Source organism: Myiozetetes cayanensis, unplaced genomic scaffold (genome assembly GCF_022539395.1).
Source record: "Myiozetetes cayanensis isolate MyiCay16 unplaced genomic scaffold, myiCay2020 scf3, whole genome shotgun sequence".
Classification (NCBI taxonomy): Eukaryota; Metazoa; Chordata; class Aves; order Passeriformes; family Tyrannidae; genus Myiozetetes; species Myiozetetes cayanensis.
In genome coordinates, this window is record NW_026087521.1 from 775,593 (window position 1) to 800,812 (window position 25,220).

The window sequence follows — 25,220 nt, forward strand, 5'->3', positions numbered from 1 at the left end:
AGCCTCAGCTGTGCAGACCCTGCTCAGGAGTAACTAAAATATCCATGTTATCCACCCTGTTCCCAACAGGAGGTTTGGTGCCTCCAGGATGGAGTTTGGTGCCTCCAAGAGGAGGTTTGGTTCCCCTAGGGTGGGATTTTGTGCCCCCCAGGATGAGGTTTGGTGCCTCCAGGATGGATTTCAGGTGCCTCTGGGATGGGATTTGTTGCCCCAGGGCTTTCCTGGTGACCCAGCTCTGTCAGGTCTTCTCCCACAGCTGGAGCTGGAATTCCTCCGGCGGGACATTCCAGACTGAAGTGTTTTTAAGGCAAGGAAGTGTCCAGCTTGCACAACCAGAGCTGTGGTGGCTCCTCAGGAGGTGCAAATTCTGCTTCCTGAGGTTTGAAGTCATTGGCTTCGGCAAAAATCTTTGGGTGGCGTTGGATGGGCCTTGAGGCCCCTTCCAACCCAAACCATTCCATGGTTCCACGATTCTGGGTCACAGTTCCTCCATCCACTGCTGTGGATGTTGAGGACACCAGGAGCACTCAGCCTTGCAGGCCTCCTGCTCTCCGTGGAAAAGGAGTTCAAGTTCATTTTGAGTCCCTGTGACCAAGTCCTGGGGACTCCAGGCAGTGTCACCTCCTCTGGCTCCCTGTGTCCCCTTCCTGGATTGAACAACGCTCCTGGAATTTGTTCCACGAGGATACAGCTCTTAAATCAGGATTCATTTTCTTTTTTTGTGTGTGCTGAGCCTTTGAGGCCCCGGTGACACTTCCCAGCTCGTGTATCACGACGTGCACTCGCTGCTGCCTTCAGGCTCCCAGCCCACGGGAAGCGCTGTGCCTGGAGTGCCACGTGGATAACACTGACAGAGCAGGCTGGGAGCTGGGATTTGCTCCCTTAACTTCATCTGTATTCCCTGTCAGTTGATATCTTGGATTACATCCTTGCCCAGAGAAGCTGTGGCTGCCCCTGGATCCCTGGAAGTGTCCCAGGCCAGGTTGGACAGGGCTTGGGATAATGGAAAGTGACCCTGCCCATGGCAGGGGGTGGCACTGGATGGGCTTTAAGGTCCCTTCCACCCAAACCAATCTGGGGTTCTATGATTCCCAAGAGCACCCTTGAACTGCCCCTCAGGTGACTGCTGCAGGATTTTAGGATTTTGATTTAGGATTTTTCCACTGGGAAACGCAGCGGGATTGTGGGGGGGGGGGAGCAGCCACTGTGTGATAACACAGTTTGCTCACATCAGGCTCCTTCTCCTGGCTGGGAAACCAATTAAATTGTCACCTGTCCAACCCCACCCTCCCCCGGGAGCAGGGCTTGACTCAACATTTCCGTGGCTTGATTGGGGCGCGTGTGATCCGGGAGGGCAGAGCGCGGGTCCCGCCTCGTGCTGCTTTTCCACAGGGACCATCTGTCTCATTAGCATTATGTAAATTATTGACTCGACTTTCACAGCCAGTTTGAGCCTCCCCTTTTTTCTCCTTTTCAACCCTCCAGGTCTTTCTCACCTCACACCCTCACACCCTTCTCCACTTAGACCCGACCCGACAGGCACTTCATTCTGCACCAAATCTTGGTGGTCCTTTGAACTCCAGAGTATTCCGAGAACTTGCTGGTCAACACTGAGCCAGAGGGTTGAATTTATCACGGGAGAGGTCCTGAAGGAGTCAAACATCCCATTGGCATTTCCAAAAATAGGGAGGGTGGCTTGTCAGCTCTTTGCCGCTTGGCTCCCGGGGAAGGGAGAAGTCGTGGAAAGCTGTTGGTGAAAAGCATCTGAGATCGCTCAGCAGATTTGACATCCTGTCAGGAGATGTTGGTCTTGGTGTGGTGCTGGGCCGTGGAGTGCAAAAATCCTGCCTAAAATATGTAAATAAAGAATAAAGGAGGAATTGTCTTTATCTGCGTGAAGGCAGTGTCTGCTGACACTGAAACAGAGGAGAATGGGGGTGACGTTGGCTGGAATGACCTGACATTGAAGGAGATGCCCTCCAAGGCCAACCATGGGCTCTGTGATTCATCAGGGGGTTGACACAGCTCTTAAAATGCATTTTTGGGATAATTTAGGGTCATGAGAACTTGTCTAGGCCTGATGGTCCAGCACAAAGCAGGCTCAGGGGGGACCTTTTGGCTCTGCAAGTCCCTGCCAGGAGGGGGGAGCCGGGGGGGGTCGGGCTCTGCTCCCAGGGAACAGGGACAGGACAAGGGGAAACGGCCTCAAGCTGTGCCAAGGGAGGCTCAGGTTGGAAATTGGAGAAATTCCTTCCTGGAAAGGGCTGTCCAGCCCTGGCACAGCTGCCCAGGGCAGGGGTGGAGTGCCCATAACCTGGAGGGATTTCAAATCCCTGTGGATATGCCACTTGGGGACGTGGTCAGTGGTGGCCTTGGCAGTGCTGGGGACAGTTGGACTCGATCTCCATGGGCTCATGGGCTTTTCCAGCCCACCTGATTCCCTGGCTGTGAATGGAATGTGGGCACTGCTGGCACACCGAGCCTCGGGCAGGGGACGTGTCTGAACCGACACACAGGGACCTTCTCGGCCACCCCCTCAACCCCTCCCTCCCTTCGTGTCTTGCAGCTGAAACCCCGATCGAGGAGTTCACCCCGACCCCGGCCTTCCCAGCGCTCCAGTACCTGGAATCAGTGGATGTGGAAGGGGTCGCTTGGAGAGCGGGGCTGCGCACAGGGGACTTTCTGATCGAGGTGAGTGCGTCCTCCGGGGCCCACCTGCTCGTGGAGCTCCTGTCTCTGGGGAGGGGTTCTGGGAGGTGTGGCCCGTTCATCAGTTGATGCTTTGGGGACTGTGCTCGGAGGAACCTGCAGGAGATGTTGCTGTGGGGCCTGCAGGTGACAGGGGTGTCCTGAGCCAGGTGGGTGTGCTGTGAGCAGGCCAAGTCTGCGTTTCTGAGAGCCACAGAAGAGGCTCTTCCAGTGAGGCAGCCAAAGAATGGTCCAGGTGTGGGTCGCTCTGTTGGTCTGTTCCATGTCCTGGCTCCAAAGGATCCCAGAGAGCTTTGGTTTCCAACAAAGATGTGCGGTGCTGGGGCAGGAAGGGATGTGGGACAGATCCTGCCCATTCCAAGGGAGCATTGCTGGGATGAGGCCAGGTGGATGTGGAGCCTGTGGGGTGACCACGGATTGGCACTGCCTGGGGGGTGACCTGAGGAGAAGGATTTGGGGTGTTGGTGGGTGAGGCTGGGCATGAGCCAGCCCAGAACCCCCCGTGCCCTGGGCTGATCCCACAGGGATCGTGGGCAGCAGGGGATGGGGGGATCCTGCCCCTCTGCCCCCTCAGGTGAGACCCCCCTGCAGAGCTGCCCCAGCCCTGGGAACAGCAGCACAAGGACGTGGAGCTGCTGGAGACAGTCCAGAGGAGACCCTGGAGCTGCTCCCAGGGCTGGATCCCTCTGCTCTGGAGCCAGGCTGGGACAGCTGGGGGGGATCACCTGGAGAAGAGAAGGGTCCAGGGAGACCTGAGAGCCCCTGGCAGGGCCTAAAGGGGCTCCAGGAGAGCTGGAGAGGGACTGGGGACAAGGCCTGGAGGGACAGAACGCAGGGAAAATGGCTTCCCACTGGAAAAGGAGTGATGTGGGCAGGATTTTGGGAATAAAGCTGAACTGGTCTCACAGCACTGCTGGCACTGGTGGGGATCAGTGCTTGGTCAGCTCAGCTCCAGTGATTTGCTTGGGGGTCTGAAGGTTGTACTGAAAACTGGATATTGGGAAAAATTCCTTCCTGGAAAGGGCTGTGCAGCCCTGGCACAGCTGCCCAGGGCAGGGTGGGAGTCCCCATCCATCCCTGGAGGGATTCCAAATCCCTGTGGATGTGGCACTTGGGGACGTGGTCACTGGTGGCCTTTGCAGTGCTGGGGTTGGTTGGACTCCGTAGGCTCAGAGGGATTTTCCAGCCTAAACATATATTTTTAAAAGGCTCTTTTCCATGGATATTTGTCAGCCCCGTGCCAGGGAAGTGGCTGAGGAACCCCCAGCTCCCAACAGGGCTCCTTGGGATCTTCCTGGCCATCCTTTTTCCTCACGGGCATGGAATGTATAGTTGATGGGAAGGCTGCAGGATCGAGGATCCCAAACCTACCAACCCTCCCAGAGCTGATCCCTTTTCCTGCTCAGACATTTTGGAAAGATCACAAAGCAGGGAATTCAGGAATCTCAGACGCACACGAAGCCACGCGGGGAGCGGGGAGAGCGGGTCGGTGGAAGAACCTCTCCCCTCTCCCCTCTCCCCTCGCTCCCAGAGGGATGTTGAGCTGCAGAATAGCTGTGTTTCCTGGCTCTCCTTCCCTCTGGAGCAGCAAGAGGAGCTGACCACCCCCGTGGCTGCCAAGCGTGAGTGGTTTCCCGGGAAGGGAAGCTGGAGGTGGCTTGAGAATGAGCACAGCAGCTCTGCCGCAGTGGAGAGCCACGTTCCAAGGGGGATATTCCAAAAGGGAGAAGGCAGGAGGGAGCCTGAAACCTCGTGCAGCTCTCTGGGAACGCCCTCCCTGACCTTCCCAGGCGTTTGGATTAGGGAGATGTTCCGTTTAGATGGGAAATGTGGGGGGGAGTTTGGAAGTTTGAGGCCTCGTTTCGACCTGAGACCGTCCCTTAGAGATTGAGTGAAGGAATTAATTAAATAATAATTAAACAAAGGCGAAATGAATCTTTGTTCTTTTGGCTTTGAGGGTTTCTTAGTCCTGGAGGTCAGTGCTGGGCAGAGAGGAAGGTGTCAGGTGCTTCCACACTGGAGTGAGCAAATCCCAGTGGAGAAGTGGGTCAGCCCCTTGGTCAGCATTCCAGACCCTTGGGATGAGTCAGTGGGAGAGGATCTCTCCAGGTCACCCCTTGTGTGCATTCCAGACCAGCTGGGAAGCCCTGAGAGGCATTTCCAGGTTGGGAAGTGTTTGGTGGCAGGGACAGTCTCCGTGTGAGAGACTGGAACCACAAATGTCTCCTTCCTGCAGGGACCACTGGCAGGACACTGCCTGGATCCTGGAGCCCAACTGGTGGGGACAGGAAAGGGGCAGGATGGACCAGCTGGAGCGGGATCTGACCCACACATGGATCCCCCAGGCCATGGACCCTCAGTCTGTCCAGTCCTGTCTCCAGTTCCCAGATCTCTCTGGCACCAACACAGACCAGTTCCCTGCTGGCTGCTCCAGCCTGACCACCAGTGGCCAACTCTCAAACCAGTCTGCTCACCCCAGTAGCAAGTTCCCAGTCCTCCCAGTCTCTCCAGTAACTGCCCAAGGTCCTCCTGCGTTTGTTACTCTCCCAGCACCTTGAGGAGGTCTGGCACCACCCCAGGATGCTGTTCCTGGCATTCCAGGACGAGTCCCTCACCCCTGCAGGCAGCAGCTGGACCACAGGCTCACACAGAGAGATCTCCCCATGGACTCATCCCAGGGACTTGGAACACAGAGCAGGGATGGAGACTCATCCCAGGGGTCTGGAATGCAGAGCAGGGGTTACCTGGAGAGATCCCCCCCTCACTGCTCTCAGGTCTCCCTGGAGCCTTCTCTTCTCCAGGGGAACCCCCCCAGCTCTCCCAGCCTGGCTCCAGAGCAGAGGGATCCAGCCCTGGGAGCAGCTCTGGGGCCTCCTCTGGATTCCTCCAATGGAGGCAGCAGCTCTTCCAAGAATTCCCTGACCTGTTGCTTCCCCTCTGGCTCATGTGACGTCGTGCGCTGCCCTCTGGGCTCTGGGAGGTCACTTTGCCCACGAACACTGAGACAAAAAGCCAAGTTAAGCCTGACTTTGGTCCTGTCTTAACTTCTCCACAGCTGATTTTTCATCTGCAGAGTCGCATTTTCCCCGAACTTCCTTTTGGTGCCACTGTGACACTAAAAATATCCTTGTTCTGCCTCAAGTCTGTTCTCAGTCTTTGCTCCAGCCGGGCTTTGCCCTTCCTGATGCTGTCCCGAGTGCTGGAGCTGCTCCCATGTGCCTGTCACCACATTCCTCAGAATCCCAGGATCCCTGAGGTTGGAAAAGCCCTCCCAGCCCATGGAGCCACCCTGTGCCCCATCCCCACCTTGTCCCCCAGCCCAGAGCACTGAGTGCCACGGCCAGGCCTGCCTTGGACACCTCCAGGGCTGGGCACTCCAAACCTCCCTGGGCAGCCCCTGCCAAGGCCTCACCACCCTTGCCAGCAACAAATTCCTCCTCAGGGCCAACCTGAGCCTCCCCTGGCACAGCTTGAGGCCGTTTCCCCTTGTCCTGTCCCTGTTCCCTGGGAGCAGAGCCCGACCCCCCCCGGCTCCCCCCTCCTGGCAGGGACTTGCAGAGCCAGAAGGTCCCCCCTGAGCCTCCTTTTCTCCAGGATGAGCCCCCCCAGCTCCCTCAGGAGTTCTCCACACCCTTCCCAGCTCCCTTCCCTTCCCTGCACACGCTCCAGCCCCTCCATGGCTCTCCTGGCTGAGGGCCCAGAACTGCCCCCAGGATTCCAGGGGTTCCTCCCCAGTCCCCCAGGTGTGGATCAGCAGGGATCCAGTGTCTCCCAGGAGATGGAGCTGCCAGCAGCTCTCCAGGTGTGGATCAGGAGGATCCCCACATTGCCTTTGGGATTCCCTGTCCCTGGAGGGATTTCCAGGCCCTGTGGATGTGGCACTTGGGGAACCAGGGCAGTGTCCAGCCTTGTGTCTTCCCTTGAGCCTGTCAGGGTTTAAATCCTGGATTTTCATCCTGGAGGAGCCAGTGATGAAACGACAGCCTTTGTGTGTTCACTTCCATGTTGGACACACGTGGATCATGTTTGGGTGTGCACCCAGGACTTGGGATAACATAGGGGTATAAACCTGTGGATATAAATTGCAGTACCATAAATGTGCCTGTTTTCACTCTTTAGGGCTGGAGGACACAGTTGTCCAAAAGCTTTTGTTCAAGGAAATGGGAATCGATATCGAGCTGGGATCTCAGAGCAGTGAGAAGCTTCTGGGGCAACCCAAACACCACCAGGGGAGGGTTAGGTTGGATATCATGAAATATTTCTTCGTGGAAAAGGTTGGAAAGCACTGGAAAGGGCTGCCCAGGGCAGTGGGGGAGTCACCATCCCTGGAAATGTTCAAAAAAATGTGGATGTGGCACTTGGGGACGTGGACGTGGTGGGGGTTGGTGGCTGATGATCTTAAAGGTGTTTTCCAACCTCAAGGACTGTGTGATCCTGTGATTTTGTTGTTGATTCCTCGTGGGTGAGGAGAAAACCTGCTCTGGCCACAGTCAGTCCCACAGGGAATGTGCCCTGGGAATCTCATAATATTAATTGGAATTTGGATTAATTTTAATATCTCCTCTGGAGCCAGGCTGGGACAGCTGGGGGGATTCTCCTGGAGAAGAGAAGGATCCAGGGAGACCTGAGAGCCCCTTGCAGGGCCTAAAGGGGCTCCAGGAGAGCTGGAGAGGGACTGGGGACAAGAGATGGAGGGACAGGACACAGGGAATGGCTTCAAACTGGAAAAGTGGAGATTTGGGTGGGATTTTGGGATGGAATTGCTGGCTGGGAGGGTGGGGAGGGGCTGGACTGGATTTTCCAGAGCATCTGTGGCTGCCCCTGGATCCCTGGGAGTGTCCAAGGCCAGGTTGGAACTCCCTGGGCTGCTGGGAGGTGTCCCTGGAGCTGTAGATGGATGGTCTTCCATGTCACTCCCACTCCAAACCATCCCACGGTTCCAATTGTCGAGATCTGAAGGTTTTTTGAGGACGTGCTGCTAAATGGGAGTCCAAAAATCAGGGGAGGGGGAAAATCTGCTGGGCAGGACTTCACCCTCCCGAGTGCAGGAACGAAGGAGAAGCGAAGAATTCCGGATCCCTCCTTGCTGGAAAGGTTAGCAAGGAAAGGAGAAGGAAATGCAGATAATTTGAGCTCGAGTGTGTGGGAGGTTGGTAAGAGGAGCCAAAGGAAATATCAAAGGCCAATATGTAAAGATAATAAGAAATTTTAGAGCATTAGGAGATGAAAAAAAAAAAGGGGGGGGCTGGTCGAGCTCCATTTCCATATGCAAATGATAAAATTGTATATTCTGGTGCAAAAAAGAAAAAAAAAAGAAAAAGGAAAAAAAATCAAAAAAAAAGGCAAAAATGTTCTGCTCTGAGTTTGAAACAAATCAGGAGGATGTATCTCTCCATATGATGTGCTTGGAACAGAAAGTTTCCCAGCTGTAACCAAGGAGAAAGTGAGATAGTATTTGCTAAAAATAAACAGCCCCAAATTAACAGGCTTGAATAACAGATCCCAAAGTATCTCCAGGAGCCTCGCTGAGGGGCTGTCTGCTGGTGGTGCCTGGGAATCGTGCTCATCCCTGACATTCCAAAGGCTTGGTGGAGGGACTGTGCTATCCTGATATTCTGGAGGGGGTGAAATGGGTGATTGAGGAAATTCAAGTGTCAATAATGAGGCAATTAATTAAATCAACGAAGAATCAGAGATGGAAAATACAATTAATATCCCGGGGTTTACCGTGGAAGCTGGAGAGGCACCTGCTGCTGGGCTCCATGGAATCCTGGAGGAGGTGTTGGATTCCTGGATAACTCAGGGATTTAGGTACAAATAAATGGAATTAAGGTTGGGAGACCTTTGCTTTGCACAACCCCCTGCCAGGAGGAGGGATCTGGGGGAGGGGATCTGCCTGTCCTAGGAACAGGGCAGATAGGGAACGCTCAAGCTGTGCCAGGGGAGGCTCAGGTTGGATATTGGGGGAATTCCTTCCTGGAATGGGTTGTAAAGCATTGGAAGGGGCTGCCCAGGCAGGGGTGGAGTCCCCATCCTTGGAGGGATTTCTAGGCCCCGTGGATGTGGCACTTGGGGACATGGGGCAGTGGTGGCCTCAGCAGTGCTGGGGAGGGCTGGACTCGATGTCCCAGAGGGATTTGCAACCCCAGTGATTCTGTGATTCCATGATTTCTGTCACTGTTCCCAAACCCCGTGTCCATGCAGATGGTGGGGATCACAAACAGCAGGGGAGCTGCTCCAGGGCCATGGGCTTTTCCCATTCCAGCAGACCCTGCCAGGGGATGTAGCTCCAAGCGAGGAATGTAGGTTAGAGGGTTGGGAATTACCCTGGGAAAAGGGAATCCAGCAAGGGCCATGGGTTTCTGCCGTGTTATCCGTGGTTGACTGTGTGGGATGTGGCAGATCCTTCGTGTGTGCAAAGGACAAACTTCCAGAGCTCCATGAACTTCCCATCTGGTTGGAGCTTTGGAAGATGGTTCAACCCTCCCTTTGTGATCTGGTGTTGCCAGGCAGGATTCTGAAGGGTTCCTGGAATGACTCGGAGCTGGAAAAGGGTTTGAGGCTCAAGGAATCCACCTTGGTCAGCCAGGGAGGGATGGAACTCCGGAGGGTGGGTCTGGAATTCCATCACCAGTCTGCAGGTTCTCAGTAGGAGCATCTTGGGATCTGGATAATCCTGCAGCCTCTCTCCAGACTGGAATGTTGAGGTTGGTATTCCAGAACACTCTGTTCTCTTCCTGTTGGTGAAGATTGACCCCCAAAGCCCTCGAGTTGTGCCACGGTCTGTGTTTATCCCAGTTGGTGGCCCCGTCCTGGTGTTTGGCCAGAAGGGAGCTCTGGAGCAGGACAAGTTTAATTCAGGAGTCAGAGCTTCCTTTCCTCCAAGGAACTTCTTATTCCTGGGAATTTGGGGTTCAGGTGCTTCATTGTCAGGCCAAGCTTCTCTGTACAGACATGGAATGAGGGTACGGACAAGATGCCACATGGAATGCCAGGATGGGTTGGGTTGGAGGGACCTTAAAGCCCATCCCATTCCACCCCCTGCCATGGGCAGGGACACCTTCCACTAGCCCAGGTTGCTCCAGCCTGGCCTTGGACACTTGCAGGGATCCAGGGGCAGCCACAGATGCTCTGGGAAATCCATTCCAGGGCCTCCCCACCCTCCCAGCCAGCAATTCCTTCCCAATCTCCCATCTGTCCCTGCCCTCTGGCAGTGGGAAGCCATTCCCTGTGTCCTGTCCCTCCAGGCCTTGTCCCCAGTCCCTCTCCAGCTCTCCTGGAGCCCCTTTAGGCCCTGCAAGGGCCTCTCAGGTCTCCGTGGAGCCTTCTCTTCTCCAGGGGATCCCCCCCAGCTGTCCCAGCCTGGCTCCAGAGCAGAGGGGCTCGTAGGACTCAGAATTCCTAGAACTCATCCAGCACCTACAAATCTGTGCTAAAAAAAAGAGCTCAGGCTGGAAAATGAGCGTTGAAGAATTTGTTGCTGGAAAGGGTGGTGAGGCCTTGGCAGGGGCTGCCCAGGGAGGTTTGGAGTGCCCAGCCCTGGAGGTGTCCCAGGCAGGCCTGGCCGTGGCACTCAGTGCTCTGGGCTGGGGGACAGGGTGGGGATGGGGCACAGGGTGGCTCCATGGGCTGGGAGGGCTTTTCCAGCCTCAGGGATCCTGGGATTCTAGGATTGAAAACAGCAACTGAATTATGATCAGAAGAAGGGGGACTTTATCTCCCATGAGATAAAGTCTTCCCTTTATCTTCCAAGCTTCACCTCCTTGTCAGCTGGGAGGGGTCAGGCTGAGTGGGAAATGTCCCACGGGAGCAGATGATGGTCCATTAGCCCAGTTCCCCCTCCGTGACAGTGGCATTACAAGATTAATTGTAATTAATTAAGGAGATTACTCAAGGAGATCGCATTTCCTGGCCATTCCAGGTGGTCCATTGCCCTCATCCCTTCCAGCTTCCAACGTCGTGGCACTGGTGATGTCAGCAGGGATGTCCCTGCTCGGTCCTGTTGCAGTCTGAGCGTGTTCCAGTGGTTGGTATTTCCAGCCTGTCTCCCCAGGGAAGTTGCTCCATCCCCTTGACCATTTTAGTTGCCCTTTCCTGGTCCTGCTGCAGTTCCATCTCTTCCTGCTGGAGATGCTGAACCAGAGCAGCTCCCAGCACGTGCAGAGCCCCAGGACGACACACCCCACCTCCCTTTCCACCTCTTCCCTGACAGCTTTGGTTGCCTTTTTTTTTGGCTGCTCCTGTGCACCGAACCCACGACTTGGAGAGCTCAGCATCAACTCCAGGACCTGCCTGGAGCTGAACCCACCAGGTCCATGTCCAGCATCGTGCTGGTGGCTCCTGCCTTTGCCTGTATTTGCCTCCCTTCCCTCTCAGTTTGGGATCCTCCTGGGTCTCCTCAGCACTGATGCCTCGTTTGGCTGCTCAGTTTTCAATGCCCAGGTTGTGACACCTTTCCCTCTGGAATGTTTTAAAGACCCTTTCTGCACGATTTGACTCGTGATTTATTGTCTCCTTCCAAGCCTAAAGCACGAACAGGGCACCCTGGTCAGGCCCTGTGTCCAAGAAACTGGAATTTTTCCTTATTTCTGTGCATTACCGGAGTCCTGCTGCCTGGCTCTGCTCAGGGAGCTGGAGTTGATTGTTTTGTTCATTTTCTGCCTCCTCTTTCGTGTCAAAGTGCTTTTCTTCCTCCTGTGGGAGAGGGAGTTGTGCTCCCAGAGCTGACATTCCGTACTGGAGAAGGGGGGTGGCTGATCTCGGATCACCTGCGCTCAGCAGCTCCTCTTCCCTCTCCATCTCCACACACCGGGGTCTCTTGTGGCTTCTCCAGGCTGGGATCGAGGCTCCTTCCCACTGGGAAGTGCCCAGGCAGGGTTTGGTGGGAGCTCCCCTCCCTGGGGGGAGCAGATCCATCCCCGGTTCCGAGTGATCTCAGCTCCAGTTTCTCATCCCAGACTGACTCAGCTCTGAGGCAGAAACGGAGCAGGGAATGTTCACACCATCTTCTGTGAGCTCAGCTCGCCTCCCTGGCAGACCCTTCCCTCGATCTGGCTTTGGAATTTTTCCAAAATCTTTGCTCCAAGGAGTTCTTTGTGGCTCTGAGGTTCATCCAGGGCTCTGATGTTCATCCCCAGGAACAGGAGCTGGATCGGAGTTTGTGTTTGTCAGAAACTGGGGGTTGTCTCTGACTGGGGAGGACCTCCCTGGAATCCTGGGGTCAGTTCTGGGCCCTCAGACAGGAGAGCCATGGAGGGGCTGGAGCGTGTGCAGGGAAGGGAAGGGAGCTGGGAAGGGGCTGGAGAACTCCTGAGGGAGCTGGGGGGGCTCATCCTGGAGAAAAGGAGGCTCAGGGGGGACCTTCTGGCTCTGCAAGTCCCTGCCAGGAGGGGGGAGCCGGGGGGTCGGGCTCTGCTCCCAGGGAACAGGGACAGGACAAGGGGAACCGGCCTCAAGCTGTGCCAGGGGAGGCTCAGGTTGGCCCTGAGGAGGAATTTGTTGCTGGAAAGGGTGGTGAGGCCTTGGCAGGGGCTGCCCAGGGAGGTTTGGAGTGCCCAGCCCTGGAGGTGTCCCAGGCAGGCCTGGCCGTGGCACTCAGTGCTCTGGGCTGGGGGACAAGGTGGGGATGGGGCACAGGGTGGCTCCATGGGCTGGGAGGGCTTTTCCAACCTCAGGGATCCTGGGATTCTGGTCAGACCAAACAGTTGCCTGACAGGTCTGCCCTGTGATCAGCTCTCCTGGATAATATCCATCCCTGACCTCCTGTGTCATTCCAGCTTTTTGGCTGCTTTTCTTACCTGCTTTCTGCAAGGTCTCATTCCTGGTCTAGTGGGAGGTATCCCTGCCCATGACAGGGTTTGGATCTGGATGGGCTTTAAGGTCCCTTCACACCCAAACCATTCTGGAATTCCATGATAAAAGCTGGAAGCAGCAGGCTGTTCCATGCCTGTTCCCTGGGAAGGAGCAGGGTGATGTTCCAGTGTCCCACGCAGGTGACAAAACCCTTCCCAGGCCATCAGCTCTGAGCATTTTCTGGGTGGTGGTTTTCCAATACTTGCAGTTTTCAGCTGTGTGATGCTGGGGCAGTGCCAGGATTGGCAGAGCACTGGATTTGGGAAGAGGCAGAGGGATGATCCAGTTACTTCCCAACCTGTGAGGCTGAAATCATTTGCTGGCAACAGAACTGAACAGTCAGGTGCTTGTAGGCAGTGCATGAAGGGTTAAAAAGCAGGATGCAACTGCCAGCAGAGAACTTCATAAAGGAAATTTGGGATCATTTGGGAGGAGGATATGCAGGATAACCACGCTCTGGGATTCAATCCATTCCACCCCATTTGTCCCAAAAAAAACCCCAAGATGAAGAGCTGATTCCACCAGAGGAGGTTGGTAATTTGATCAGAGTCAAATTTTCTGAGGAAAACGCGTGTTTTTGTGAAAATGGAATCGTTATGGAATCAATTATGAACAAAATTAGATCGATGGAATGATTGGATATTTGGAGTAAAAGGATTCTTTCCAAAGCTTTGCAGCTCTGGAAACAGGGAGGATCCATTTCAGAATTTGGTTCAGCACCAAAATGTTACCCAGAGGGAGGGTCTGTGAGACCCCTGTGTTCATGGAATCATGGAATCACTGAGGGTGGAAAAGCCCTCTGAGATCAAGTCTAGCTGTCCCCCAGCACTGCCAAGGCCACCACTGCGTCCCCAAGTGCCACATCCACCGGGCTTTGAAATCCCCCCAGGGCTGGGGACTCCACCCTGCCCTGGACAGCCCTTTCCAGGAAGGAATTTTCCCAATATCCAGCCTGACCTTCCCCTGGCACAGCTTGGGCCTTCCTCCTCTTGTCCTGTCCCTTGTTCCTTGGTTGCTCCCTGTCCATGGCTCCTCGGTCGATGCCCCGGTGCTGAGGTTGCCTTTTCCAGGTTATTTTTGGGTTGGTGCCTCAGAGCTGTTGGATCAATCACCCTTCCCAGCACCTCTGGCACACCTGAGGCACAGCTCAGGTCCTGCAGATCCAGGAGCCTCGTGGCATCGTGGAATGGTTTGGGTTGGAAGGAACCTTACCCATCCAGTGCCACAGGCAGGGACACCTTCCACTGGCCCAGGTTGCTGCAAGCCCCATCCAACCTGGCCTTGGACACTTCCAGGGATGAATTAGTGCCCAGGAAAAACTGGGAAACACCCATTTTTCAGTTGATCTGCCTTGGCAGCCCAGCTGTCCATCTCCTCCAGAAGGCCGTGGTCACTGGCTGGTGACTTCCATGAGCCCTGTGCTGTAAAAACCACGGGAAGAGGTGCAAAATAATGCATTTTTTGGGGATAGCACCCCTCAGTTCTCCCAGCAGGCAGCTCTTACTCTGTCTCTGCTCTGCCCCAGGTGAATGGTGTGAACGTGGTGAAGGTGGGGCACAAGCAGGTGGTGTCCTTGATCCGGCAAGGGGGGAACCACCTGGTGATGAAGGTCGTGTCCGTCAGCCGCAAGCCGGAGTCAGAGGAAGTCGTTCGGAAGAAGGGTAGGTGTGAATCCCAGGGCTCCCTGGACTGGGTGGGCGGGACGTGTCACCCAGGGGGTGGGAGCCACCAGAAGGTCCCCAGTGCCACCAGCCAGCAGAGAGGGCACTGAGAGGGGTGCCCTCCATGTGGGAAGCACCGGGATGTGCCAGCGGCTGCGGGTGGGGACGATGGTCCTGCGAGCAGAACAGACAGAGCAAAGCTCAGAGTAAAGCTCAGAGTAAAGCTCAGTGTTCCCTCAGCTACTGAGTCCTGCCTAACCAACCAGCCACTGGGTAGACCCTGTCCTGACAGCCCGTTAAAACCGAGTTTTCCAAAGCGAGGCACTGGAAAAGCTGCGGTTCAACACCAGAGATCTGAGTGGATAAGGAGGGAAAAAAATCATCAGGCTGCCTTTTAATTCTCTACTGGGGCAGCTGCTTCTCACAAAGCTGAGCATTCTGCTGCCATTGCAGTTTGAAGCCTTTTGGGTTTGTTGGGTTTTTTTTTATGAGGCTGAAGACAACAGAATTTATTGTTATGGAGAAGCAGAAGCTGAAATCTGGGAAAACGATATTCCTCGAAAAGATGGAAGTTCCTGACCTAAGCTGGTTTTATCCAGGCGGGACACACAGTTCATTTTGAAAACAAAATTATTGTTATTAAAAAATGATGCAGGTGGTCGGGGTGGGGGGGGTTCTGGCAGATCCCAAGCACTGCTGGGATGCAGGACACCGGCGCTGTTTTCCCACCGGAGCCAACTCCTTGGGATCAGCTGCTCCACACGGTGCTGGAGAGCAGAGACCCCTTCCTTGAGGGGTGTCAGGGTGGGGAAGAGGCCCTGGGGGGGCTGTTGGGGGCAGGATGGTGCCCACAGGAGCTCAGGGGGTGCCAGGATGGGGCCTGTGCTTCCTCAGGGATTTGAGCACTTCCAGCTTTCACACGGAAACCAGTGTGGCACCAGCACTGAGGTTGTTTTTCCTGCAGGCCTTAAACTGAAGGAGGGCAGGGTTAGATGGGATATTGGGAAGGGATTCCTGGCACAGGTTGCCCCCAGAAGCCGTGGCTGCCCCGTCCTGGAATTGCTCCCATCCCCGGAGGCTCCTTTGGCATGGATCTTCCCAGGGCTGCTGGTCACCTGCTGGGACCCCTGGGGTTGGGGACAGCTAGGTGGGGAAGGCAGGAACATCTGGATGGGAGACAGGCACAGCTGGGTACAGGAGGGACACATCCTGGAATGCAGCTGGGGTGGGCAGGGGCCGATCTTGCAGGAGGGGTTTTGGAGCGATTGCAGCTGGGAACCCAACACTGGGAACAGGATGGAGGGGACAGGAGAAGGGGGGTGGGAGTTGGGGGGACAGGAGCAGGAAGGAGATGGGAACGGGAGGGACAAGAGCAGGGCAGTGGGAATGGGGGAGAGAGGAGCATGGGAATGGGAGTGGGGTGACAGGAGCAGGGGGATGGGAACGGTGGAGCCAGGAGCAGAGGGATGGGAGCGGGGGGGCCGGGATCAGGGGGATGGGAGCACAGAGATGGGAACAGTGGAGCCAGGATCAGGGGGATGGGAGCGGGGGGCCGGGATCAGGGCGCTCCCAGCGCAGCACGAGGGGCGAGGGGGAGGGAGCAGCTCTGCTGGCACCGAGAGCTGCAATTATGTTGTCACGGCACAAAAAGCAGAGCCGTGGGAAAGGCTGAGCTCGGGAATCAGCCCTGGGACCCCCGGGGGTGCCACTCGCCCCTTCTGCTGGCGCTTCCAGCCCCGCAGCCAGGGAGCAGCCGCCTGGCGCTGCCCGCTGCCCACTCCCCGAGCCCGGAGCCGAGGGGCCACTCTTGGAGTGCGGGCACCGGAGCCAGGTCCCCTGTGCGGGACCCCCCGCCTGCAGCGGGGCCGGGGGGTGGCTCGGACCCCCCTCACCCCCTCGCCGGGGTGCTGGGGGCCTGTGTGGGACTGGCTCGGGCTGAATCCGCCCCGTTGGGTCCCTGATGCAGCAGCAGAGCCTGGAGCTCCAGTTGCCATGGCAATGCCTGAGCGTTGAATCCAGCATTGTCAGCCAGCGAGGAGGAGGAGGAGGCACCCAAGTGAAGAGGAAGAGCCTTCAACTCATCCCCGTGCCGGTGGGCTCACGGCTCATGGCAGCCCGGGATAGGGAGCCCTCGGGGCCATTCCCACGGCCCGTCCCGGCCACGTGTCCGGGTTGTCGGTCGCCGAGCCCGACGCCAGCGCTGCCGTAGGGGCCGGAGCGAGCGGAGCATCATCCCGGCCCGGGCACGGCGGAGGAGGGTGGGTGGGCTGCGCTCCGGGGGCTGCGCCGAGGCGGGAAGGACAGACCAGGCGGGAAGGAAGGAAGGAAGGACAGCCGGAGCCGGGCCCCACCGGCCGCGTTCCTCCCTCCCACCCCCGGCCATGGCGCGAGCGGAGGGGCCGTGACAGCCGAGCCCCAGCTCGGCAGGCGCTGCCCGAGCCGGGCTTAACTCGCGGGGGGCTCCCGTAGCCGGAGCCCCTCCGGCGGCTGCAGGGGGGAAGGCGCAGCCCAGGGATATGACTTGGACTCTGCTCCTCGGCTGAGGGCTCCACGTTCCTGCGGGAGCTCCGGGGCCTCGCCCCGTGCCCGGGACTGTGGCACCGAGACCATGAAGAAGTTCGCTTCCACGCGCAGCCTCAATAAGATCCTGCAGCAGTGCGACTCCTCATCCCGCGAGTACGAGGAGATCCAGGCTGTGGAGAAGAAGTGGCACCTGCATCTGGCCACTCCTCGTAAGTTCCTGGACAAGAAATGCAAAATGCCGTCTCTCTTCCTTTCAGCTCCGCCGCCTCCCAAGAGAGCGCCCAGCACCACCCTGACGCTGCGGTCCAAGTCCATGACGGCCGAGCTGGAGGAGCTGGGTAAGGGCGGGGGGCTCGGCCGGGCGCGGGGGGCGCGGGGGGCCGGGGCTGGAGCGCGCTGCGCTCCCGGTGCCCGGAGAGCTGCATGAGCAGGAGCGCCGGGCGATGTTTCCCCTGCTGCGCCGGAGGTCCCGTCGTGCTCGGAGGGCTGTGGGGGCTCAGAGCTTGCAGAGATTGCAGGATTAGGGGTGCAGGACACCCCCCTCCCCCAGAGCCACCCACCCCTCCGGTGTCGCATCCCCGCGGAGGCGGCCGGGGGGAGGACGTTGGGTGTCTCCGTGTGCTCGTGGAGGGCTCTCCACCCACGGGCCCCGGCCGGCAGGAACCCTCTTCCTCTCCCTGCTCCTCTCCCTGCTCTTCTCCCTGTTCCTCACCCTGTTCCTCTCCTTGCGCCCTCTCTCTCTTCGTCACCCTACTCATCTCGGGCTCCTCTCCCTGTTCACCCTGCTCCTCTCTTTGTTCCTCTCCCTGCTCCTCTTTGTTCCTCTCCCTGCTCATCTCCCTGTTCCTCACCCTACTCACCCAGCCTCTCTCCCTGCTCCTCACCTTCCTCACCCTCTCCTCACCCTCTCCTCTCTCTGTTGCTCACCCTGCTCACTCCACTCCTCTCGTGCTCCTCGCCTTCCTCACTCCTCTCCCTCTCTGCTCCTCACCCTGTTCCTCACCCGTTCCTTTCCTTCCTCTCCCTGTTCATCTCCCTGCTCCTCACCTCTCCTTACCCTGCTCCTCACCCTCTGCTTACCCTGTTCCTCAGCCCTCTCCATGTCCACTCCTCTGTCCACTCCTCTTCACCTTCCTCACCCTGCTGTTATCCCTGCTCCTCATCACTCTCAGTCTTCATCCCTCTCCTCTCCCCTCTCCTGTCCCTGCTCCCACACACCTGGCGGCCCCAGGCTTTTATTCCCCCCTCTCTGGGCAGGTGCCACCCCGTGCCAGGTGAGCTCCAGGTGCTCACTCCCCGCCCTGCCCTCCCGCCATGCCCACTCCCGTGCCCACCCGCTCACACTCCACAGCCTGCCCACGTTTCCAGCTGCTTTGCTCTCCAAGCTGGAGCTCCCCGTTCCTGTAATTCCCTGAAAGCCTCTCCACCCCCAGCCCTTCCTTTGCTTCCCTGGGCCGGAGCCCCTCGCTTCTCCCAGCCCTTGTGGCCACCTCGGGGTGCCACGGTGTCCCCGGTGTCACCCACGGGTGTGGGGGGGGCTGTGCACCCCCCTCGCTCCCTTCCCTTGGTGCGTTGTCCCCAAGGGTGGCAGAGGTGCCACCGGAGGGGGTGGCAGGTGGGACAGTGGCCACGTGGCCCTTGTGGCTGGATGGGCAGTGGGAGATGTGGAGGGACTCCCATCCCGGGCAGACTTTGGGGCATCCGTGTGGTTGGCTCTGCCAGGAGAGGTGCCAGGGCTGGCACAGGGGGGAGGACAGGCTGCCACCCCTCCGAGGGCACCGGCAGAGCCAGAGGAGCTGTTGCCATGGAGATTTAGGGATTTTCCCTGTGGAAGTGTGCCCTCCTGCGCCATGAGGATTTAGGGATTTTCCCTGTGGAAATGTGGTGGTGTGGCCACGGCACAGGGTCCAGTCCCGGCTGTGCAGGAGCCTTGACAGGACCCCACATCCCTCTGTTTTCCCATGTCCTTCCTTTCTCCCTGCCCTCAGTGTGTGACCAGGATTCCCAGCCCTGTGGGCTCCTCAGAGGAGCCAAATCCAGTGCAGCTGGGATGGATCTCGGCATTCCAGGGATGGAATCAGCTGTGGTCACTCCAGGGTTGGCATCAACCTTGGTTTATTCTGTGCTGCTCTCTCTGCCCTTATTCCCACCCTGGCCTGCTTCCTGCGTCTCCAGACCTTTATTCCCAAGCCAAAGGCTCTGTCTTTGCCAGGATCCATTTGGAATGGCCCCTTCCTTCTCCTTTTTGCCCTTCCCTGTGCCCAGACCCAGCCTGGACTCCTGGGTTCCCACTCCCACCCTTGGCTGTGACCCAGAGAGCCATTCCCAGCCATGTGCTGTGTCCCACCTGGAAAGGGATTGGGAGCATCAACCCCATTGTCTCCCAGGAGAGGGATTTGGAGGCAGTGAGTGGTGGTGTCAACCCACGTGTCCTCCAGGAATGCAGTGGTCGGTGCCTTCCTCAGCCCTGCTGATCAGGGAATGCCCCTCCTCTTATCCCACAGGGAAAATGGGGAATCATCCCCCCTCCCACACTTGGATGGTGCTTGACCCTCCAGAGGGAGTTGCCATGTGGATCAGCACCTCATGCCTTGTCTTAGAGCCCTCTCTCCTTCCCAAGGGACCCCGGTGGCAGTGAAGGGACATTCCCACCTGCAGCTTCCCAATGGAAGCTCTGTCAGGTGCTCCTTGCCCCGTTTTCCTTGGATCCTGTCCCTCCCTGCAGCTCCCAGCCCATCCCATGCACCCACAGCCCCACGGAATATTCCCTTGCTGCCTGTCACGTCAGTCCCCTTGGGAGAGCAGATTCCCAGCAAGCTGCAAACAAAGCCCTCCCATCCCAAAATCCCGGCCGTGCTGGATGCAGGGAAGGGCTTTGGGAAACGTGAGGCTGCCCTGGAGAGCAGGGAGGCACTGAGAGCTTTGGAAGAGCTGCCAGGGCATCAAATCCACCCAGCTCTGCTCCCACTCTGGCTTCCCTCTGCTTCCCTGCTCCCACGAGGAGGGTGAGGGATGGGTGGAGGGCTGATCCCAGCAGATCCCAGGGCTGGGATCAACGAGGTGCCACACCCTCCACCCTGCCAAGCCTTTGCCCCGGCAGAGGCTCCACATCCCGGGCTGGATCCGGCTCCTGCCCGCATGCCAGAGGCAGGGACGCATCGGGAGCAGGCAGGGCAGGCAGCCAGGCTGGAGCTGGGCTGGAAGCAGGAATTGTGCATGCCATTCATGTTGTCTTTTGTTTCTTGCTTCCAAAGCCTCCATGCGGAGAAGGAAAGGGGGTGAGTGAAATTGCACATCCTGGGGCTCCTCCCTTCCCTGCCAGCACCCTCCCCAGCACCCCCCCAGCACCCCCCAGCACCCAGACAGGGACACCCCAGCACCCTGAGGGGCTGGATGGGGTCGCTGTCCCCACAGAGTCCCGGGAGGATCATCCCGGTGGCAGCCGGAGCTCAGGGCTGGCACCAGTGCCATGGTGAGGTACAGGAGCTGGGATAAAGGAACTGGGATTCAGGAGCTGGGATTCAGGAGCTGGGATACAGGAGCTGGGATACAGGAGCCAGGGTGGCCGTGTGGGGCTCTCCTTGGCATGGGCAGGATGCCCGTTTGTCCCTGAATTCCAAGGGCTGCCCTTCCCAGGGGTGATCCCTGCCCTGTGTTTGCTCCACGGTGAAAATCGGCGCAGGAACGTCCCCAGGTGGGGTCCCCTTCCAGGGGAAGGGACAGTGCCGTGTCCAGCATCATCCCACATGTCCAAAGTCTCTGCTCCTGCCTCCATGCAGGTTGTCCCGCTGCTCCTGGCGTTCCCACTGCTCCCACACTGAGGGAGATGTCACGGGAGGGACACGACAAAATCAGGAGGTTTTTGGTGGAAGGTGTCCCTGCCCGTGGCAGGGGTTGGAACGGGATGGGCTTTAAGGTCCCTTCCAACCCAAACCATTCTGGGATTCTCGCCAGGGCTGAGAGCCAGGAAGAGACAATCCAAAGGGAGCCCGAGGCTCATCCAGCTCGGTGTTCCCGCAGCCCTGGGGCAGAGGGGAGGGAGCCTGGAGCCCTGAGCTCAGCCCTCAGCCTCTCAGAGGCAAAACAGCCCTGGTGGTTCCTGCTCCCTGGTCCTGCTCCCCAAGGAGCTGGGAATGTGAGGAGCCAGCTCTTCCACGGCAGTGGGGGCAGGACAGGGAGGCAGCTGAGCAGGGATGGCACGTGGGAGGACTCTGAGGGACCCCCACCCCTCCCCTGGGCTGGGCACACCCCTCAGTACCCAGAGGGGGCCACACAGGGTCCCCTGGGTGAGGACAATCAGCTGGAGGCCACCAGGGGTGTCCTGGCAGCAGAGATGGCTCCAGGATGCTCTTTCTGGAGTGGAAGAGAAGGATCTGGGGAGACTTTGGAGCCCCTTCCAGTGCCTGAAGGGGCTCCAGGAGGGCTGGAGAGGTTCAGGATGTTACATGTTTGTCCCAGGCAGACACTGGAGTGACACTGGTTGTGCTGGGGACAAGGAATGTCAGGGCCATTCAGGCACCTGAGTCCACTCAGGCTGGACACATCCCAGTTTTTCCCAGACACTGGAGTGGCACTGGTTGTGCTGGAGCCTCGTGGATCCCATGGACATCCATGGTCCCTGTGGCACCCGGGTTTCCCAGCACCTCCCACTCCTCCTTTGCCCACCTTGGCGGGGGACTCGGCTCATCCCGAGTATCAGAAATAAATCTGGGGAAAAATTTGCTCTTTGGTGTCAGATAGAGGATTCCTTGGAATGTGGCACAGCCAGGAGAGGCCCCTCGGGTGCTGGGAAGTCAGAGCCCGGCTCAGGCACTGCCAGGACGGGGTGGGAAGGTGGCTCGGCATGGCATGGCGTGGCACGGTGCCACCCTGAGCCGAGTGGGATCAAACTCCCCCCTCCAAAATCCTTGGAAAGCTGCTGGCTGGGCAGGAGAGGACGAGCTCCCCCAGGGACTGTGGCTCCCTGCTCGGGGCTGTCGGAGGGGAGGTGCCCCAGGGCCCTTCCCCTGACCCGCCGCCATTCCCCCTTGGATTCCAGAGAAGCTGGATGAGATCCTGGCGGCCGCAGAGCCGGCGCTGAGGGCGGATATCGTGGAAGCAGATTCCAGGGCAGCCACTGTGAAACAGAGACCAACCAGCCGGCGCATCACGCCCGCGGAGATCAGTGTGAGGGAGGGGAACCGGCCCGGCGGGGAGGGCGGGGACGGAGAGGGAGGAGAGGGCGTGGAGAACACGCGGTGCCAAGTGGAGCTGCTGATGGGCTGGTGCTGGGAGGGGGATTCCCCGGGAATAGGGAGGGAGAGAGTCTGGGAACACCAAGAGCACGGGCTGCCCGTGGGAGTCACCCTCTCTGTGCCACCCGGGACAGGGAGAGGGGATGGGAGGGCTAACCCTGCCCAGGGCAGCATCCCAGGGTTTGGAGAGCAGGGCTGGGGGCAGGAGCGAGGACGGGGAGGTGCGGCTCTCCCCAGAGGTGGATTTTGGGCGTTGTCCCCAAAGGGTCGTGGTGCCACCAAACCCCAGGGCTGGCTGGGGTGGGTCCTTGGCCCCGTTCCAGCAGGCTGCTGGTGCAGGTGGAGGTGCAGGTGAGGGTGGTCTATCCCTGTCCTCGGGCACAGGGACAGGGGCTGTCCCTGTGGGCAGATCCCATTTCCCGGCAGTCAGGAGGGCTGAGGTGAACTGTGGGGTCCTCCCAGCTGGGCCTGGCTGATACCTGGAGTGGAAATTCCCTGTTTTTCCCCTTGCAGTCCCTCTTTGAGCGCCAGGGCATGGCAGCACACTCGGGGGTCCTGGCGGGAGCTGAGAAGCCCCACGTTTCCCTGCGCAAAGGAATTCCACGGACAAAATCCGTAGGTAAGACCACCTGGGGTGGGGAAAAAATCCCTTTAGGAAGAGGAGGGATGGGCCCCTGTGGGCAGGAAAGGCCCAGCCCTTCCAGCTCTGTGAGGTGGGAGCTCATTCCCATGGAATTCCTGCTTCGAGGGCTGCCTGGCCCTGCTCGGAGCGGGAGGTGGGGTTGGAGCAATCCAGGGGTTCCCTGCTCGGCTCTGCGGGGGCCAGGGGGGCTCTGCCACCCTCCTTGTTGGCACAGGGGGTGGAGGGTTGGAGTGTCACCCCTGGGCTGGCACAGGCTGAGCCACAGGGCAGGAACCAGCAGAGCTGGGGCTTAGGAGAAGCAGGACAAGGTCTGGAGCAGGCACCTACCTGGCAGTGCTGGGTCCTTGATGGTGGGTCCAAAGGGTTCGTGGTGCCCCCAAACCCAAAAACTGGCTGTGGTGGGTCCTGGACTCTGTTCCTACAGGTTTATGGTGTTACCAAACCCAAAACCTGGCTGTGGTGGGTCCTTGACCCTGTTCCAATAGATTTATGGTACCACCAAACCCCAAACTGGCTGTGGTGTGTCCTTGGTTCTGTCCCAAAGGGTTTCAGGTGCCACTAAACCCAAAACCAGCTGTGGTGGATGCTGGACCCTGTTCCAACAGGTTTATGGTGCCACCAAACCCAAACCCACCCTCCACTGGCCCAGGCTGCTCCAAACCCTGTCCAGCCTACCCTTGGACACTTCCAGGGATCCAGGGGCAGCCACAGCTTCTCTGGGCAACCTGTGCCAGGGCCTGCCCACCCTCCCAGCCAGGAATTCCTCCCTAGGGATGTGCTCCATGGAAAGGGATTATTTGAAGGGAATCCCATGGCATCATCTGGGTGTGAGGGCGGTGCCAAATCCAGTTGTGTGTTTGGCACACCAAATAAGGGTGTTCAAGGTGTGCTTTGGAATGCTCAGAGTGCCAGGATTTCTGTGGATACACACCTGGGACGGGTTGGGATGGGAGCTGCCAGTACCTGGATTTCCACAGGGGATGGAGCTGAGATAATCAAATCTATGGGATTAACCTGAGAAAGAAAATAGGGGAGGAAATTTAAAAAAAAAAAAAAAAAACCAGGAAAATTGTGTATTTCTGGGGCTGCCCTGTGTTGGTGAAGCTCCTGCCGTGACTTCCATGGGCAGAAAGTGCCCAAGGCTCTGGAGGGTGGAACTGGAAATTGGATAAAATGGGGTAAAATGGTGTTCATGGATGTTCAGGACTGGATCCATCACCTGGGAACATGGAAAAACCCCATCTAAGCCCCGTGTCCCAAACCTTCCACAGTGACCAGAGAGGAACTGGGACTTTTAATCTGATTTATGTCAAGTCTTGATCTTGGAGGTGGATCCTGCCCCGGTGCCGTTGGCTGGGAGGAGGATCCAGGGATTATGGGAGACAGGGCTGGGTTCCCAAACTGGGTCCTGGTGGTTGGTTCAGGTGTGAGAATGGAAATGCTCCGGAGAGCAGAGGTTGTGGAATGTTCAGTCCAACCCCAAAGAGCTGAAATTGTGTCCAAAGGGATCTGCTGTGTGGAATCCAGGGATGGTGGTTCAGGGGTGGATCGTGGATTGGGAAAGTGTTCATGGAGTTGCTGCCAGGGCTGGATCCCTCTCCTCTGGAGCCAGGCTGGGAGAGCTGGGGGGATCACCTGGAGAAGGGAAGGCTCCAGGGAGACCTGAGAGCCCCTTGCAGGGCCTAAAGGGGCTCCAGGAGGGCTGGAGAGGGACTTGGGACAAGGGATGGAGGGACAGGACACAGGGAATGGCTTCCCAGTGCCAGAGGGCAGGGACAGATTGGAGATTGGGAAGGAATTTCTGGCTGGGAGGGTGGGCAGGCCCTGGCACAGGTTGCCCTGAGAAGCTGTGGCTGCCTCTGGATCCCTGGGAGTGTCCAAGGCCAGGTTGGAGCACCCTGGGCTGGTGGAAGGTGTCCCTGCCCATGGCAGGGGGTGGCACTGGAAAAGTTTAAGATCCCTTCCCCCAAAACCATTCTATGATTCTGTAAAATATGGAATCCTTCCTGTGAATTGTTCCTGAGTGCAGTTGCTGCCTCAGGAAGTCCCTCCAAGCTCTCACTGGGCTGTGCAGGTACTGCCAGGGACCTCTGCAAGCAGAGACAGTAGAAAGTGGGATCTGGAGCTGGGTTTGTATAAATGTGAGATTGGTTGGGATGTCTGTAGGGATCAGGAAGGTCCTCCTGGCTCTGCAAGTCCCTGCCAGGAGGGGGGAGCCGGGGGGGTTGGGCTCTGCTCCCAGGGAACAGGGACAGGACAAGGGGAAACGGCCTCAAGCTGTGCCAGGGGAGGCTCAGGTTGGCCCTGAGGAGGAATTTGTTGCTGGAAAGGGTGGTGAGGCCTTGGCAGGGGCTGCCCAGGGAGGTTTGGAGTGCCCAGCCCTGGAGGTGTCCCAGGCAGGCCTGGCCGTGGCACTCAGTGCTCTGGGCTGGGGGACAAGGTGGGGATGGGGCACAGGGTGGATCCATGGGCTGGGAGGGCTTTTCCAACCTCAGGAATTCTGGGATCACACTCTGTGAGCACAGAGTGAAGTGTTCCCTGTGCCTCTGGTTTGTTGGTGCCCTGATCTGGCTGGTGCAGCCACATCCCCCCCCCCAA

General features: G+C 58.2%; 1 protein-coding gene across 1 annotated transcript in view; it reads left to right on the plus strand.

Annotated features, from left to right (window-relative positions):
* Positions 1-25,220, plus strand: part of SHANK3 (SH3 and multiple ankyrin repeat domains 3) — a 227,683-nt gene that overhangs the window by 178,778 nt on the left and 23,685 nt on the right. The window contains exons 16-21 of the mRNA XM_050325020.1: positions 2,567-2,691; positions 14,087-14,222; positions 17,003-17,083; positions 20,000-20,023; positions 21,784-21,911; positions 22,493-22,598. Coding sequence (XP_050180977.1) covers positions 2,567-2,691; positions 14,087-14,222; positions 17,003-17,083; positions 20,000-20,023; positions 21,784-21,911; positions 22,493-22,598 — 600 coding nt within the window. The remainder of the gene's footprint in view (positions 1-2,566; positions 2,692-14,086; positions 14,223-17,002; positions 17,084-19,999; positions 20,024-21,783; positions 21,912-22,492; positions 22,599-25,220) is intronic.